The sequence below is a fragment of the Hemiscyllium ocellatum genome, chromosome 8 (genome assembly GCF_020745735.1).
Source record: "Hemiscyllium ocellatum isolate sHemOce1 chromosome 8, sHemOce1.pat.X.cur, whole genome shotgun sequence".
NCBI lineage: Eukaryota > Metazoa > Chordata > Chondrichthyes > Orectolobiformes > Hemiscylliidae > Hemiscyllium > Hemiscyllium ocellatum.
The window spans coordinates 48,830,472-48,848,174 of record NC_083408.1 but is presented as its reverse complement, the minus strand read 5'-3'; the positions used below and the strand labels follow the sequence as shown (position 1 = coordinate 48,848,174).

The following is a 17,703-nucleotide window of genomic DNA, read 5'->3' as shown; positions in this document are numbered from 1 at the left end:
ACACAATAGATCATTCACGTGGATTAGAATACAGAATTTGATTTGATGTTGATGTTCAACATTAAAGCAGAAGTGCTGCATGCAAAATCTTACATTATGCTGTTCTGTGTTCCAATTTTTTGCTAAAATGAGGCCACTGCTATCAGGTTACTTTAAAAATCAGAAATTGTGTTAATACTGTTGTTGTTTTATCTTTATTTTTACCTTTTTTCTTAAAATGAGGCAGACACTGAATACTGGTAACATTATAGGGGAAACATAACAACATAGCAATTACGTGAGGAAATTGAATTTATAAAACACAGCTAATGCCTCACAATTTAATAAAAATGCTATCAACTCGGTTATGAATTTAATCTCCTTAGTTTTGTCTCTATTATCAATAAACTCTCAACTACTATCATGATGGCATTTCAGAATTCACTGTTTTCAGAAATAATTAATATATAATCTGAAATGAAAGGGTAAAATTGATTATGATCCTTTTCAAGTTATGAGTACATAATGTCTCTTTAAATAAATGCAGCTGTCATCACAACGATTCTTGAAACTTTACATACAACACTTTGTTTTATTTATGATAACTTGCAGAAGGTCATATGTCTTTCCAATGCCGCCTCTTAATTTTATTTCTGAAACCGTTGAGTTTAAAACACTGTCGACTTTTTTTCTTATTTAAAGCATGAGCTGTTTTGGTCACTGTGAAATAAAAATAGCAGCACATTTATTTCAGAAAGTAGTTTTCGTAATTGGGGGAAAGGAAATGCCAGCTGCAAATGTGTTGCTGGTCAAAGCACAGCAGGTTAGGCAGCATCTCAGGAATAGAGAATTCGACGTTTCGAGCATAAGCCCTTCATCAGGAATCAACCACTTGGTGAGGGAACAGTAGAAGTGGGTCTTTAAATTAACATTGATATTTCTATTGGAAGATCTCCCACTGACATTACAGTAAACATAATGAGCAATTGAACAATTTTACAGTCCACTCAAGGAAGTGTGTATAATGCATATGTTATTTATCAAAAACTGTTATAAAGAATTAGTATTCTTTACACAGTATTGATTTTTAAATTTAAGAAAATGCTTACTTATAGTATTGATATTTGAATAATTTAACTCATAAAGACAAAAATTAATTTGTTTAACATTGAAAATTCTACAGCTTTAATGGGCAGATGATTTTTTTAAAAATCAATTTCAAGTTAGATTTTGTGTGGATAACACCTTGTGAAGGATTATATAATGATTTTAAATTTAGCTATTTAAATATATGAGAAGCACCAAGAACAAAATGATGTCAACTTCAGCATAAATGCCAGAAAGACTGATTGATTGATTTTCCACAAATAGTAGGTTATTTCTGGAAAGTTGCTGAGGACATTTTACAGGTGTTTTTTCTCCCTTGTAGATCATATAGCAATGATGCCACAATTATCAATGACATCAGCTAATGTTTATTCAGTACTTGAGGTTTTTTTTTAATATATTTATTTAGATTGTTCTTTTTCTCTTTTCCATTCCTAATGTATCTCTCACTTGAAGGGAATGACTTATGATCGGACATGATTTCTGCAGGCGCTGACACTTAATTGCTACCTTGCCCAAATGGCATTCTTCACCTGAACCTAAACAAGAGAGAGCCAGTGAGCAGTTCAGCCATACAATTATTGATCGTTTTACACTCAAATTCATACACTTGCAATAAAAGCCGTGAGACAAAATCTTAACTCACATTTATGTAGCATGTTATCATGTCCCTTAGAAATGTTCCAAACTCCTTTACAAAGAATTACCTTGTGCTGTTACTGTAGTTATATGATATTCACAGCATAAATCAGAAATGGTTTCTCCAGCCAATATAATCCGTTTAGCCTCAAGCATTATATGAAATCATGATAATGGCCTATCAAATAACCTGGTTGAAATTGACTAACAGTCCAGCCAGCTAAAATGTGGACCATTCCAACCAACCTGCTTTACCATTGCAAAGTATTTCACACTGAATACTGCATCTATTGCTTTCAAGAGCCACCCTAATAGCTAAAATAATTTATACATTGACCTATTGCTTCGAATTTCTTTGCAAAAGTTTCAAGCGTAATTTAAAATAATTCTTTGTGTACATATTTGTTCAATATTTTAAGTTCTAATTAAGGTATTGTTAAACAAGTTGTAGCCCCAGCATGTGATTTATATAGCATTATTATTGAAATTAATTTTTTTCATGTAACAAAGCATTTACCTGCCTTAGTTAATCCAAATGCTTTGCTTGAACCACCAAGGGCTTTGTATCGGCATTGATTATCTTATTGTTTATCCAATGCAGTGTGCAGTTAAAAATGTTGAAAGCAACACTTTCTGACCAACCATTATTTCAGTTTTATGTATCAACATGTGTGCCTTCCTTAACCAGCTATCTATAGTGCGATTGGACAGGAGCATGAAATTCTGCTTCGTGAAAAGTTGCAAAGAAAAGGACTGTCCTTTTTAGGTAAGAATTTGATCATCAATGATTAATTTCACAGCTGTTACTTGAAGGAGAAGTGCAATATGTGCATTGTATCTATAAGCCTGAAAGAAAAGCTAAGATGATTGATGCTGCGCATGTTATCTTATATTGATTTAGGACTAGACAGGAAATCGGATACCGAATACTCTCCTATACAGTACACGTACAAACTTGTAATTAATATTTTATGGAATAAGTAGTTGGAAAATACCTTTTTAATATCCGCTCTGTAATGCTTTTGCTATCCTGAGATTATATGTATGATCTTTGCCTTTAGAGACTTAAAATGTAGCACAGGGAAACATGCTTAAAAGGTGGTTTACATATCAAAGAAATGGAGTAGGAGGAAGCAACCATCTGATGTGGAGAAGGTATTTTGGAAGGAAGATAAACTAAAGGCTATTTGTTCAATTCTTGAGATGGTGAATTGCTTAAAAACTTTGGCTGCTTGCATTTTTGAACTTGCAAAAATGCCGTTTTCAGTCCTGAGTGGCTACTGAAATTTTTTTTGAGTGGTTAATTAATTTTAGAGAATTATTTTGTCTTTTGCTAGTATAAACATTTGTGTTGTTACTTTTATGCACAAATATCAAGTATCTGAAACAAAATTAAATTGCCTTCTATTTTAGAATTACGTTTTATTTTACCCATTGTTGGCCATAAACTATCACAGCAAAAGGGGACAAAGTGTTTGTCTCGTGAATAATGTTGAATAGCCATTGAATTTCTTGTCTGCCTTGGTACAGTATGTTCCTGAAGTCCAATACATGACTGTCACTTGATTGATACAATTGACTAAAGAGTGAATATTTTCTGGGGCTGTGACGTGCCACTGACTATGTTGTATTCACAGGTATCTGTATCTTCTGTGGTTCAGTACATTGATGCAATAGCATACATTTAGCATCAACAACCTTGAACTCCGCACACTAATACATAGTACAAAGATTAGTTAGATCACTGAGTTATTGAGTGTGCAAGTACGGTATATTGAGACAGTTGGTTCCCCTTTTGGGTATTTTGATGGACATTACTACAGAATCACAGCAGAGAACGTTTAAAACATATTTTCACATTTTAGTAAATAGCTCATTTTCAAAGAAAAATGGGTGTTGTGGTTCCACAAGAAGAAGTTGGGAACAGAAATGCCCTTTATCTATCTACTCTTATTCTCTGTGCATTGCTCGCATACACAAGTTATAAAGTAAAACTGGAAATCCCAATGACTCAAACCTTCTGTTAAATTTCTAATTTGAAAACTGAAACACAATTTTATCCCTCATCTGGATGATCAGGATCGATTTGTGTTCTGGAAACCTCTTTTAAGCGTTTAATAATGTTGTTTTAATAATTTTCTTAAGATTTAACTGATTTTCAGAATTATATTAGTTCCATTTCAAAAATGATGCAAATCAACAATCATTTATTTGTTTATTTTGGCAGTGCATAAGTTTGTATGGGATTCAGAGTCATGATGGACGCTCTATGTCTTAATTATTGGTTTATAGCTTTTCTTACCTACCCAGATGTCATTTATTCAATGTTTTGACCATGTTCCCTTGGGTAAAATTTAGAAATGGGTTACATTTAAGTGGTATATTTTTAATTAAAATCCTGATTTGTTAATTCTGTAACCATAAATATAATGAAGAGCATATCTTTTAATAGTCCAGGTATTGAAGATGTGATTACTTAATGTTTTAAGACAATAATTAATTAATTATCTCATCTTGAGTTTCTTAAAAATATCCACACATTGTCATTGTGATGATCTATTCGCTTGAGATTTCACTATGGTGAAAAGTTGGTAGTTGATTCCATTGACGGGTATGTTGGTGAGTTGTGGAATTAGGAAAGTGTCAGAGACAGTGCAGCTGTTTCCTGTAGTGAAAGCAACAAAAACAGGATGAACATGTAGAAAAAGTATACATGGATAATTGTGCTGAACAATGTCAAGGTGCCAAACAAACCCATTTACGATTTTAATCCTACACTGGCCAATATAAAGTGTTTCCCCACTAATTCTGAAGGATGTAGCACGGTTTATTATTCTACTTCTTCAGGAAGAGCAATTTAACGTTAATTGAAGCAGTTAGTTGAGGTTCCTATTTTTACTTTGTACATTCATTTGCTTTGTCTGTTAATAAACAATCCATATTCAGCCTGTTCTCAGTGATTTAAATTTGCCTACTAAACACTAGGAAAGGTAAATAAGTGGACTTATAAGACCATAAAATATAAGAGCAGAATTAGATCATTTGATCCATCAAGTCTACTGCATCATTTGATTGTGATTGCTGTTTCTCAGACCCATTCTCCTGCCTTCTAGTAACCCTTAATCCCTTTACCAGTAAAGAACTTATCTATTTCTGTCTTGTATATACAATTACTTGGCCTCCAAAGCCTTCTGCAGCAATGAGTTCCACAGATTCACCACTCTCTGGCTGAAGAAACTCCTCCTCCCCTTGGATTTAAAAGGTTATCCTTTTGCTCTGAGGTTATGCCCTTGGGTCCTAGTCTCTCTCACGAGTGGAAATATCTTCTCCATCTCCAGTCTATCTAGGCCTCTCAGTATTCTGTCAGTTTTAATAATATTTCCCTCTCCCATCCTTCCAAACTCTATCCAGTTCAAACCCAGAGTCCTCAACCACTCCTCATATGACAAGGCCTTCCTCCCCAGGAACACTTTTGTAAATCGCTGGGCCCCCTCCAATACCAGCAAATTCTTTCTTAGATACAGGCGAAAAACTCTGCTCTTGTGTTCTAGCCCTCTGGAAATGAATGCTAACATTGCATTTGTCTTCATTACTGACAACTATAAGAGAATCCTGAATGAATACAGCAAAGTCCCTTTGTGTTTTGCATTTCTGAAGCTTTTCCCCATTTAGAAAATAGTCTATTCTTCCTATGAAAGTACCTAACCTCACACTTTACACACTGTTTTTCATCTGCCAATTCTTTTCCTACTATACCCGCCTGTCCAGGTCCTTCTGCAACCTCCCTGCTTCCTCAATATAACTTATTCTTCTACCAATCTTTGTGTTGTCTGCAAATGTAGCCACAATGCCCTCAGTTCCTTCATCAAGGTTGTTCATGTATAACGTGAATTGTTGCGACCCCTGCAGAACTCCATTAGTTACTATCTGCCATCCTGAAAAATACCTTCTGTTTTTCCTCCACTCTCTGCCTTCTGCCAGTCAGTCAATCCTACCAGTACCTTGCCCCTAACACCATAGGCACTTCTTGAGTAGCCTCCAATGCTGTACTTTGTCAGAGGCCTTTGGGAAATCCAAATAGATCACATCTACTGACTCTCCTTTGTCTAACTGACTCATTATCTCCTCAAAGAATTCTAACAATTTTGTCAGGCATGACCATCCCTTGACAAAGCCGTGCTGACTCAACCTTGTTTTACTATGCACTTCCAAGTACTCTGCAATCTCATACTGAACAATGGACTCTAAAGTCTTACCTACGACCAAGGTCATATCAACTGGCCTATAATTTCCTGTTTCTGCCTCCCTCACATAAACACAGGTGTGACATTAGCCATTTTCCAGTCCTCTGACATGCTCTCCGACTCCAGTGATTCCTGAAAGATCACCAGCAATGCCTCCACAATCTGCTCAGCTATCTCCTTCAGAACTCTGGGGTGTAGTCCATCTGTCTGAATGATTTATCCACCTTCACACCTTCCAACTTTCCCACCACCTTCTTCTTAGTAATGGCCACTGCAATCATCTCTGTCTCTGAATCTCTTAAAGTTCAGGTATATTACTGGTGTCTTCCATTGTGACGATTGATTCAAAGTACCTATTCAGTTTGTTTGCCGTTTCTTTGTTCCCCATTACTACTACCGCGGCCTCATTTTTCAGTAGTCCAGTGTCCACTCTTACCTCTCTTATCTTTTATACAACTAATAAAAGCTCTTGCAATCCTCTTTTGTTTTGTTGACCAGCTGACCCTCATATTTTATCTTCTCCCCACTTTTTGCTTTTTCAGTTTTTAAATGATTCCTACTAATCTTTGCCTGATGGTATGCTCTTTGTATTGCTTTTATACTATCCTTGACGTTGCTTGTCAGCCATGGTTGCCTCATCTTCTCCTGAGTATGTTTCATCTTTCTCAGTATGGACCTGTGCTATGCCTCCTGAATTACCCCCAAAAGCTCGTGCCATTGTCTTCCTTGCCAGGTTCTCCTTCCAATCAAGTGTGGCTAGCTCCTCCCTCATATTTTTGAGTTATATTTATTCAATTGTGATACCTTTGCATCTGATTCCACCTTCTACTTCTCCAACTGCAGGATGAGTTTTATCAAAGTATGGTCACTGCCCCTAGGGGTTCTTCCACCTTAAGTTTCCTAATCAAGTCTGCCTCTTACACATAACCAAATTCAAGATTGCCTTTTCCCTCATGGACTTTACCACAAACTGCTCCAAAAAAACCCCGTAGATATTCCACACATTCCTTTTCTTGGTGTCCACTGCCAGCCTGATTTTCCCAGGCCATTTGCATATTGAAGTTCCCGTAAATGTTATAATGGTGCCTTTCTTACATGCCTTTTCTCTGTCCTGATTTGTTTGCTGCCTCACATCCTGTATGCTGCAGTCAATTTGTTCATCCTTCCTACAGACCCTGCTATCATCCCCACATGGAACAAGAATCTCAAAACTATTAAACAAGCTCAAGGCTCCTTCAGCACTACCTCCTGAATCCCTCCATCTGCCTTGCTTGTCTTTACACCCTCCTGTCCCTGATCACTGACTGAATTCAAGATAGTTAATGTAAGGGGGGTGTCTGCCTCCTGGAACACAGATTATAGCTAAGTCTCCCTGTCCATGATGTGTCAGTGTTCGGAACTCAGACTCCAGCTTATCAACTCTGAGCTGAAGTTCGTCAAGCAACCAACACTTGCTACAGATGTGGTCACCACAAGCTTCAATGGCATTCACTAGCTCCCACATCATGCAGGTACAACAAATCACCTCACCCTGCATCTCTTTTAGTTTGTAACATTTATGTATTTCCTGTTTACCTTTCATTTAAAAGTAAACTATAATCGAGTCAAATTGGTTGCTATTACCAACTAACAAATTTATGGTTTTCCTTTGCTGTCACTCTTTCCTTTGTGCTTGAGCCCCGAATCTGAGCTTCAATTTATCCTATAAAAGACCTTATAAACGAGGAATCAAAATTGCAAGCGAAAAACACATCTTTCCTTCTGCACTGAATTCCCACACTTTTTTTCAAATTCCCTGAACTGTATATTCACTCAGGCTGTGTCTCACACCAGATGTGATATCTGTTCGCAGCTTACTGATTGCATGCTTTTAACAGGCAGTCTCTGAAATAGAGCTGAGATGAGTGGCACGTTGGCTCAGTGATTAGCACTGTAGCCTCACAGCACCAGGATCCCAGGTTCGATTCCAGCCTTGGGTGACTGTCTGTATGGAGTTTGCAAGTTCTCCCTGTGTCTGTGTTGGTTTCCTCTGGGTGCTCCGGTTTCCTCCCACAGTCCAAAGATGTGAGTTGGCCATGCTAAATTGCCCATAGTGTTAGGTGCATTAGTCAGAAGGAGATGGTTCTGGGTGGCTTACTCTTCGGAGGGTCGGTGTGGACTGGTTGGGCCGAAGGGCCTGTTTCCACACTGTCGGGAATGTAATCTAATCTTGACTCACACTAGTTACACATACTGAGCTTAGGTGATTGACTGATAACTATCTCTCAGTCAGCTGACTCAGCTTATTGAAATGGAAAATTTTAAAATGGAGGAAGAAGATAAGGATTTACTAGTTTTATTTCAGTGCTGAAGCTCACAGAGGTGGTATCTCACTGGATGTGATCTCTTCTTCATGACCATTTGCAGCTAGTGGAAGATGATAGTCAGTTCAGATCAAAAAACATTACTATTGTTACATTGCTGGTTATCTAATCATATGATTAAATGTTAGATTGTGGATATGCCATCATTGAATATAGACTGAGACTGCCGTAGTGTTGTTAAGTGTGTACCAAAAAATTTTCTTGACATGTGGATGTACTTAATAGAGAGGAGGAAAACTTGGCCTTTTCTTGGGAAATAAGACAGAGCAAGTGATTGCGGTGTCAATGGAAGAGCACTTTAGGGCAAATGATCATAATAGTTTTTAAATATTTATGAAAAAGAATAGACCTGATCTGAAATTTAAATTGAAGTAATGTCAATTTTGACAACATTAGGCAGGAAATTTCAAAAAATGATTGGTTGAGGCTGTTTGCAGGTAAAGGAACAGTTGGAAAGTGGGAAGCCTTCAAAATGAGAAAACAGGGGTTCAGAGACACTAGGTTCCAGTTAGTGCGGAGGGCAAGGCTGGTAGGTGTACAGAATGCTGGATGACTAGAAAAATTGAGCCTCTGGTCAAGAAAAAGAAGGAAGCAGATGTCAAGTAATGACAGCTAGAATCGAGTGAATTCCTAGAGGACTATCAGGGCATTGAGAGTATCCTGGAGGAAAGCCAGGAGGGCAAAAAGGGGACACGAGATACTTTGACAAATAGGGTTAAGGAGAATCTAAATATATTCTACAAATTCATTGAGGGAAAAAGATCAACTAGGACCTATGAAAGATCAACGAGGCACTCTACGTGTGAAATGAGATATTAAACAAATATGTCATGTCAGTATTTACTGTTGAGAAGGACATTAGAAGTGAGGGATTTTATGGAAATAAATTGTGATGTCTTAAGTGTTGATGTTACAGAAGCGAAGGTGCTGGAGGTCTTAATCCGCATAAAGGTAGATAAATCCCTGGGACCTGATCGGGTGTATCCCAGGATCTTATGGGAAGCTAGGGAAGAGATTGCTGAGCTCTTTGTTGTGATACCTGCATCATCAACAGCAATAAGTGAAGTGCTGGAAGACTGGAGGTTGGCCAATGTGGTGTTCGTAAGAAAGGTGGTAATGAAAAGTCAGTGAACTATAGATCAGTGAACCTGACATCAATGATGGGTAAGTTGTTGGAGGGGATTCTGAGGGACAGGATTTACATAAATTTGGAAAAGCAAGGAATGCTTATGGATAGTCAACATGATTTTGTATGTGGGAAATTATGTCTTGCTAACTTGGTTAAGTTTTTTTGAAGAGGTGACAAGGAAGACAGATGAGGGAAGAGTGCTCCAGTTTGTCTAAATGGACTTTAGCAAGGTGTTTGACAAGCTTATGCATAGTAAACTAGTTAGCAGGGTTAGATCACATGGAACCTAGGAGGAGCTAGCCAATTGCAAACAAAATTGGCTTGAAGATAAGACATGGGGTGGTGATAGAGGGTTGTTTTCCGGACTGGAGGCTTGTGACCAACGGTGTACAGCAAGTATCAATATTGGGTCCACTGCTTTTTGTCTTTTATATAAATGATTTGGATGTGACTATAGGAGATATGGTTAATAAGTTTGCAGATGTCGTGGACAGTGAAGAAAGTTACCTCAGAGTACAGCGGGATCTTGATCAGATGGGCCAATGGGCTGAGGAGTAATAGATGAGGTAAGGCAAACCAGGGCAGGACTTGTACACGTAATGGCATGGCCCTGCAGGGTGGCAAAGAACCATTTGGCTCACTTGCCACACTTGCCTTCATTGGTCATTGCATTGAGTATAGGAGTTGGAATGTCATGTTTTGGCAGATACAGGACATTGGTTCAGCCACTTTTAGAATATTGCATTCAATTCTGGTCTCCATACTATGGGAAAGATGTTAAACTTGAAAGGGTTCAATAAAGATTTACAACGATACTGTTGGGATTGGAGTGTTTGAGCTAATAGGAGAGGCTGAATAGGCTGGGTCTATTTGCCCTGGAGTGTTGGGGGCTGACCTTATAGAGGTTGATAAAATCATGAGCATGGATAGTGTGAATAGCCAAGGTCATTTTTCCTAGGTTTAAGGCGAGAGGGGAAAGAATATTTGAGGAAGACACACAATTTTTACTATCATAATTTGAAAGAATCAGTGTGATTACATTAAATTAAATAGCTATTTAATTTAATCCGATGCAACAGTTTGAATACACTGTAGAACATAAGAAGTCATAGGTGTAGACAATATGGCCCATCGATCCCACTCTGCCATTTAATATACAGTACAACTCGATTACTCAAACATCAATTATCTGAATTTCGGATTATCCGAACAAGATCTCAAGCTCCCATAAAAATGGAATCAGGCAATTCAGCATTCAGTTATCAGTTAAAAATGGCGTTATGCATTGTTGGATAACCAAGAAATGTTCGATAACCGGCACTCAAATTGCCACTTGTTTACGATAGATCAGTTATTGGTTAAATGGCAATATGGCGTGCATTGCCAGATAACCAAGAAATGTTCAGATAACTGGCACTCATAAATTACTGCTTGTTTACGATCAGATCGATTATCCGAACAATCAATTACCTGAGCAAAATACTGCCTGCCCATCTCGTTCAGACAATCAAGGTTCTACTGTAATCATACTGGAATTTTCAGCTCCAATTTTGCAGCTGCTCCCATAACCCAGATTCCCTGGGAGACCAGAAATCTGTCTGTTTGAGCCTTAAATTTAGTTCGGATGGCATACCAAAACCCAATGTCTAATCTTATTGTTGGAGTTAGATTATCTGAAGATTACAAAATTCAAATGGAATTTGCTGCATAGAACAGAACTTGGAGAAGGATATGTTCAATGTGACATTTGAAACAAAAATAGTAAACTGGTCTATTTATATTGTGATAGAGAAGTTCACTCATGCATGAAATAACAATTGATAATGTGGTGGAATGCTTTCATAGTGAAATCTTTAATTTCGACAAGAAAAGATGCTTTATTTGGAAACAAAGCATTGAGGAAATAATAACTTTCGTTTTAATCTTCTGCACAAATACCAGTCCACAGTATAAATATTTCAAACCATCCAATTGATAAACTTGTGTTTTTGGAATCTTTTTGTTTTCATTTGTAGCTATGACACAATAGCAAATACTGATTATCTACCAAATACAATTCCAGCAATTAACGATGTATAAGTTATGTGAACATGGAATTGTATTGACCTTGAAATTTTCTCATGAGGCACAACAGCAAAACTGTCAGAGTTTCAGAACATTGGCCATGAAAGTACTGTCCTCTGCTGATAAATGGATTGGAAATTGGCTACCCAGCAGTGGAATGGGCCATTAATTTTAATCAGAGGTGATGTGAAAAGGAGAGTAGGCTGTACCACAATGTCAACAGCCCCAGTAGGTGTAAAGAGAGACCACACAACCTTCTCTGTTACTTGTTTTAGCTATTAGTTTAGGTTGGGTGAAGACAGAAAGGCATGTCTGGAATTGAATGACCAGGTCACCCAAAATGTAATGGAGAAATCAGGTGTTTCAGAAATAATAACAGTGAGCCACTTAAAGTCAAGGACTCTTTACTGACTGGACAAGAACAGAGCATGCTGACAATTGCCAGGGTTACAAACATTATTGTGTTTAATAGCACATAAACCAGTAAGCTTTTGCATTGTCTGAATTAAATATAAAAACTGATGTTTTGTAAGAAGTCAATACTTTTACTTTTAGACTATTATTTGAATCAGTCAGAGGAAGCATTTTGATGAATTATAGGAGCATCTGAGCATTGGTTTTCTCCCACCTCAAATCTTCAAAGGGAGCCTGTAGTAATTATGCATTACATGTTTCAGTCGATTATCACCTCAGACTTAATAAAGTTGTTTTTCTTATATACGCATCCAAGTTCACTGAATCACTTAGGCCCTTTGATCTGGGCAATTTTCCAATATTCAGAATGCTAGACATTAAAAGCACTGAACCAATTTTCTTTCTATTTATTTAAATATAAGGAAAATCAGGCAGATTCCTTTGGAGTGCAATGCTATAAATTGCCTGATTTCTTTGGCAAATTAGTCCTCATGTCTGGAATTTTCCAGGACTTTGGACAATAGGGAGATGGCAAGTCAGTCAGGAAAATATGGCAAGATCAGAAAAATTAGGTTCTTGACACCGAAGATTTTCCACCCAATATTTGAATGATGAAATGAGAGTCATGATTGTGAGTGGTGAGAAGTTCTTTGCATAGAGTGATATCTCCTTCCCTATCCTCACATCAATAATGTGATATTTGCTCTTCTCCCATATGGCAGAGAGAAACTAGGTAGTGACAATTGCTGACATGAAAATCAGAGTGGATACCGGCAGCTCTAGCTCACCGCTTACTTCTCCAGGCCTGCATTTAATCCAGCAATCACCAACTTCTCAGGACACATGCACAAGCAGCAACCACCTGTGTTATTTGTCTTACAGGTTGGCATCAGATATGCACTAGCCTCGCCATAACATATCTCGGACTCATTTGAAATAGTTATCCACTTCAGTGCTGGACTTTGAAGTGCACTGATGCTTTTCATTGTATTGCTGCCTCCAGGCCATTTTGCATGCTGACTCAGGTGCATCAGAGCAGGGTGCACTTAAAGGCTCTTTGCCTACTTCCTTATCACTCATTCACTTCATGCCTACTGAGATTCTCAGCACCTTTGCCTGCCTTACCTTACCTCTTAGCTCGTTTCCATCTCATTCAGAACTTACAGGCTCACAGTACTTTTGTTTGTCTTTTACTGCAGACACAGCTTGTCATTGTTGTCAGCAGCAATCAATCAATGGGCTGAACATGTTACTGTATGGCACCATGCTATATCAATGTCACACCTACAGCATATGCCAGAAGCTGATATGGCAGACACTTTGTATATGCTTCAACCAAATGGCCAATCCTCTGTCAAACCAAGAAGGGGATGTCGTTTTAAAAATAGTTGGTTCAGAAGGAGGGTCATTAGACATGAAACATTAACTCCAAACATTCTGTCTATAGATGTTGGCAGACCTGCTGAATTTCTACAGCAAATTGATTTTTCTGTTTCAAAGGTGACTGTCATCAGTAAGGAATTGTCCTAACAGTCAGTCAGGATAGCGTCCAATCTGAATCCAGGTCTTGGATGCAGTCAATCAGCTGTTTTGGGTACCCAATGTTTGGTAATTCCCTATTAATAGAGGCTACAAAGTTCCAATACAACTAGTCAGGGGATTAGCAGAAGGTATTCAGTCAGAGATCTGGTCACTCATCAACCCTTTCACATCAGTGAGGGAGTGGGTCACGGTGAGTCCTTAGTATATTCACCAAAAGTTAAGGTGGGTTATCAAGGGCTACTACTGCAGATGTCACTTGTGGGATTTAGAGGCAGCATGATAAGATGACGGTGAGACATTGATTCGGGGTGGTCACTCAATATATAAGGGTGATAGTGCATTGAAGGATGTCGATTGCTGTGGGAGGGTCAATGTGGAGGAGACTGTTCATCACGATGGTTAGCATCTAATCCTGTTGGCACAGCATTAGAGGTAATGTTGAAAGGTTAAGACTTAAAAGAGAGAATTGGCTGGGAACAAGAGGAAGCCTGGAATTGTTGGGCTGACAGAGTGCAAGAAAGACACTACTATGAAGGTTTAGAGGGTCTCCTTAGGCTCAGTCTGTGACTCTGCAAAATGCAACCTGTTTTACTTTCCATTCTGATCACATATAGAAATGTGCAATCAAAATGACATGACTTGTGTTGCAATCATCAAAGTAAGGTCCGTGACCTCAAAAAGTCCTAGTAAAGTCCGCGACCCTTGTTGTCAGAGTCCTCCATGTCTCACTGTTTCAAGGACTTCACTACACTGACATTTGTGTGTGATAGGAATGCTGATCACTAATTTTACTCAGGACTTGTTCTGCTTATGATACTCTGACACAAGTTCATTGCAGCCATGACCAATGGAACCAGCCACATAAACGTCTATTGTCACTGTGGCTGCAATTCAACAAACAAATAGAAAAATTGAGGAGAAACAAATGCACCAGGACTCCCAAAAATGGCAGCAACCTCCAGTAGCTACTGTGCAATCTCCAAGTGAACAAATCACAATTGAAGGTCTTGCAACCACATATTTTTCTTTTAGGGTCAGTAAACTGAAATTGAAGCTGGATTGCTACGTTGGTCAAAAACCAGGAGAGTTTTGCAACTTGAAAATCAAATGCTGCATATTTTTTTCTGTGCCAATTTTTTTTTAGGAACAGTGGGGGAGAGAATTTGAGACTGAGTGGCACTAAGAATTTTAGAATTAAGGAAATTTTGCCTGAATGTGTCTGATCGATTGAGCTGCTGTTTCTAATGCTGCTGTTTCGAATACTGCTGTAGGAGCAAGGGCACCAGAACTGCAAACTGACAGCATCCATCTTACTCTTTCCCTCCCTCCATTCATGGAAGAGAGAAAACACAGTCAAGCTTAAAAGAATTTTATTTTAAAAAAATTAGTTTAACGATAAAATTAAAGACCGACGTTCACTTTACAGATTGCAGTGTGTCATGAGTACTAAAAATTGAGAGGAATAGTATGAGATACTTCAACCCACGCTGAACTTTTGATCTTCAGAATTTTGTTTACCGTGTCTGTTTATTTTCCACCTGCTGTCAGAACAGTTGCCTTTTGGCTGCCTTCTTCGTGAATGAGCATGTATATAATTTGGGTTTTCTGAAGGAATATAGATTAGAAATCTTTCTCTGCCTTTTGTTGAAACTGTGTACTGCAATAATTATCTAATTTCTGTGAATGACAAAAATTGGTGCGAATTGCTGTGGCTCTGAATAGCTATCAGTTAGATAAATTGGTCATTTTGATAGACTAATTCGGACTTAGAACAAAGAACAGTACAGCACAGGAACAGGCCCTTTGGCTCTGCAGGCCTGTGCCGACATATTTTGCCCTTCATACTATAATACTGTCTTCACTTACAGGATCGGTATCCCTCTATTCCCTTCCTATTCCTGTATGTCCAGGTGTATGTTGAATGCTGCTATTGAGTCTGCTGAGTAGCACTAAAAAGGGTGACCAATTTCAAGACATTGACTGTGCTTTCTTTCCACAGATACGGCCAGAATTGCTGAGTTTTCCCAGCAATTTCTGTTTTTGGTTCTGTTTTCCAGCACGCTCCGTCCTTGTGTTTTTTATTATTTAAGATTGTTTTCTTCACAAATGCATCAAGACTGTTGCTATTCTAATTTGTGGCAAAACACATCGCTTTGCTTCGTTTCCCTGTAACAAGGTCATGCAACACATCTGGCATTCCCTCAGGTGCAGGGCACTTTAGCCTGTGTACATGGTTTGCTTTAATATCGTCAGTGCCATATCATAATGTGACTGGCTTTATCAAGTAAAAAGATTCCATTCCATCAATCCATATGAGTGAGTAGCACTTCGGAGGGTCAGTGTGGACTTGAAGGGCCAAATGGCTGGCTTCCACACTGTAGTGCATAGATAGAGTAGATAGCCAGAGATTTTTCTCTGGGGCAGAAATGGCTGTCACAAGGGATCATAATTTTAAGGTGATTGAAGGAAGGTTTAGGGGAGGTGTTAGATGTCGGCTCTTTACACAGAGTGTGGTGCGTGAGTGGCAGCGGTGGTCAGAGGCACTTTCGCCATTTAAGCAACTGCTGGTCAAGCACGTGGACGGCAGTAAATTGAGGGGTGTGTTGGCTAGGTTGATCTAAGATTAAGATAAATGCTTGTCACAACATCATGGGCCGAAGGGCCTGTACTATGCTGTACTGTTCTATGTTCATGTTGGGGCTCTATGATGTAAATGAAATTTAAATGGAACCTGCCAAAATGCCAATGTCCATTAGAACTCTCATGTTCCTGTTTCATTTTAAGGGTCGGATGCCTTTTAAGGATGGTTACTGGAAAATCAGGGCTACCCTAAATAACCATCACGCCTGACTCTTGTACAATCTCCTGAGTGAGGCCAAATTTCAGGCATAATGTAGTCCATGCATCTGCCAGGGTCATTGTAGAGTAAATGATAGATCTCCTAAGGATGAGATTTTGATGCTTTGGTTAGCCTGGATAATTCAGGCAACATCTCCCTTAACATCTATATTATTTGCTTTGTGCACCTGGAGCGCGCAAAGAGAAAATGTTATAGATGGTGAAGAGCTGAGCGAGGAATGGCAGGCTTCTGAGGTAGAAGATTAGGTAAAGGGAAAGTTGCCATTGTCTTACCAGACTATGGGGCTGCTCTCTCATTAGAAAGAGATGACTGGTGGTGGTTTAACCTGAGGGTCATGACGCCTCAGGTAAGGGGACAAGTTGAGGAGAGTCTTTCATGGTAACGTGAGCCAGCGCGGGAAATGAACCCACGCTATTTACATCACTCTGCATTGCTAACAAGCCATCCAATCAACCGAGTTAATGAAGAACACTACACTCACCATGATAGAGTAGTTCAGTGTCGGGTGCAACAAACTAGAGAGGACTTAATTGACACTTGCTTCCAGTAGGCGAAAGTGAGGACTGCAGATCCTGGAGATTAGAGTCGAGAGAGTGGTGCTGGAAAAGCGCAGTAAGTCGGGCAAGTAGACCTTCTCAATGAAATGTCTATTTTCCTACTCTTCGGATGTTGCCTGACCTACTGTGCTCTTCCAGCACACCACACTCGACTTGCTTCCAATAGATGTGAGTTGCATGAAGTGAATATTCATTGACTGCAAATTTATTGTTTCTAAAAAGGCAAACTATCTTTATTTATTTCCCGGAAGCAAATACAGCCTTTTTTGTTTTTTTATTATTCACCCTTCCTGATGTTCAATAAAAGCTTTCCAAAATATGATGCTTCTACATTGAACAACAACATGTGATGCTACACTGCACATTATGGGAAGAGTGCCACTAGACAGGGTTCTAGGATGGTATGGTGCTAAGAATGAGTAGCCTGTATGCCTTGATTCTTGTAGCTGCAGTTACAATTACAGTTGATGAGACAGGTGATGATGTTAAGTAGCAATATATTTACAAATGTGAGCTACTTCCAATGAAGTGTCATCCCTGTACCTATGCGCCGCCTTCAGTTTTTCTGTTTCGTTTTCCTCCCACAATGTGTTTTATAAAGGCCTTTGTGACTGATCGTGACACCTAATCTGACTGTACGCACAGCTGGGTATTAAACACGGCGCCAGTAGTGGAAATCTCATAGGGTCTTGGCAGTGGCAAGTTTGTTTACCACTGGTGAACACACAGTAGCGTTGGTATAGCTCTGTGATGCATATATAACAAGATGAGAAGCTCAGAATTTCAGGAGGTACATCGCTAGACC

The 17,703-nt window shown here is 38.8% G+C and overlaps 1 protein-coding gene across 4 annotated transcripts in view; it reads left to right on the top strand.

The window, feature by feature from the left end:
- The window catches only part of cdin1 (CDAN1 interacting nuclease 1), a 159,406-nt gene that overhangs the window by 78,148 nt on the left and 63,555 nt on the right, over positions 1-17,703 (top strand). For all 4 annotated transcript variants that reach the window (XR_009644966.1, XM_060828930.1, XM_060828931.1 and 1 more), the window contains one exon: positions 2,424-2,491. Coding sequence is in view for 3 of the 4 variants with exons in the window: in XM_060828930.1 (XP_060684913.1) it covers positions 2,424-2,491 (68 nt within the window). In the remaining variant the exon portion in view is untranslated. The remainder of the gene's footprint in view (positions 1-2,423; positions 2,492-17,703) is intronic.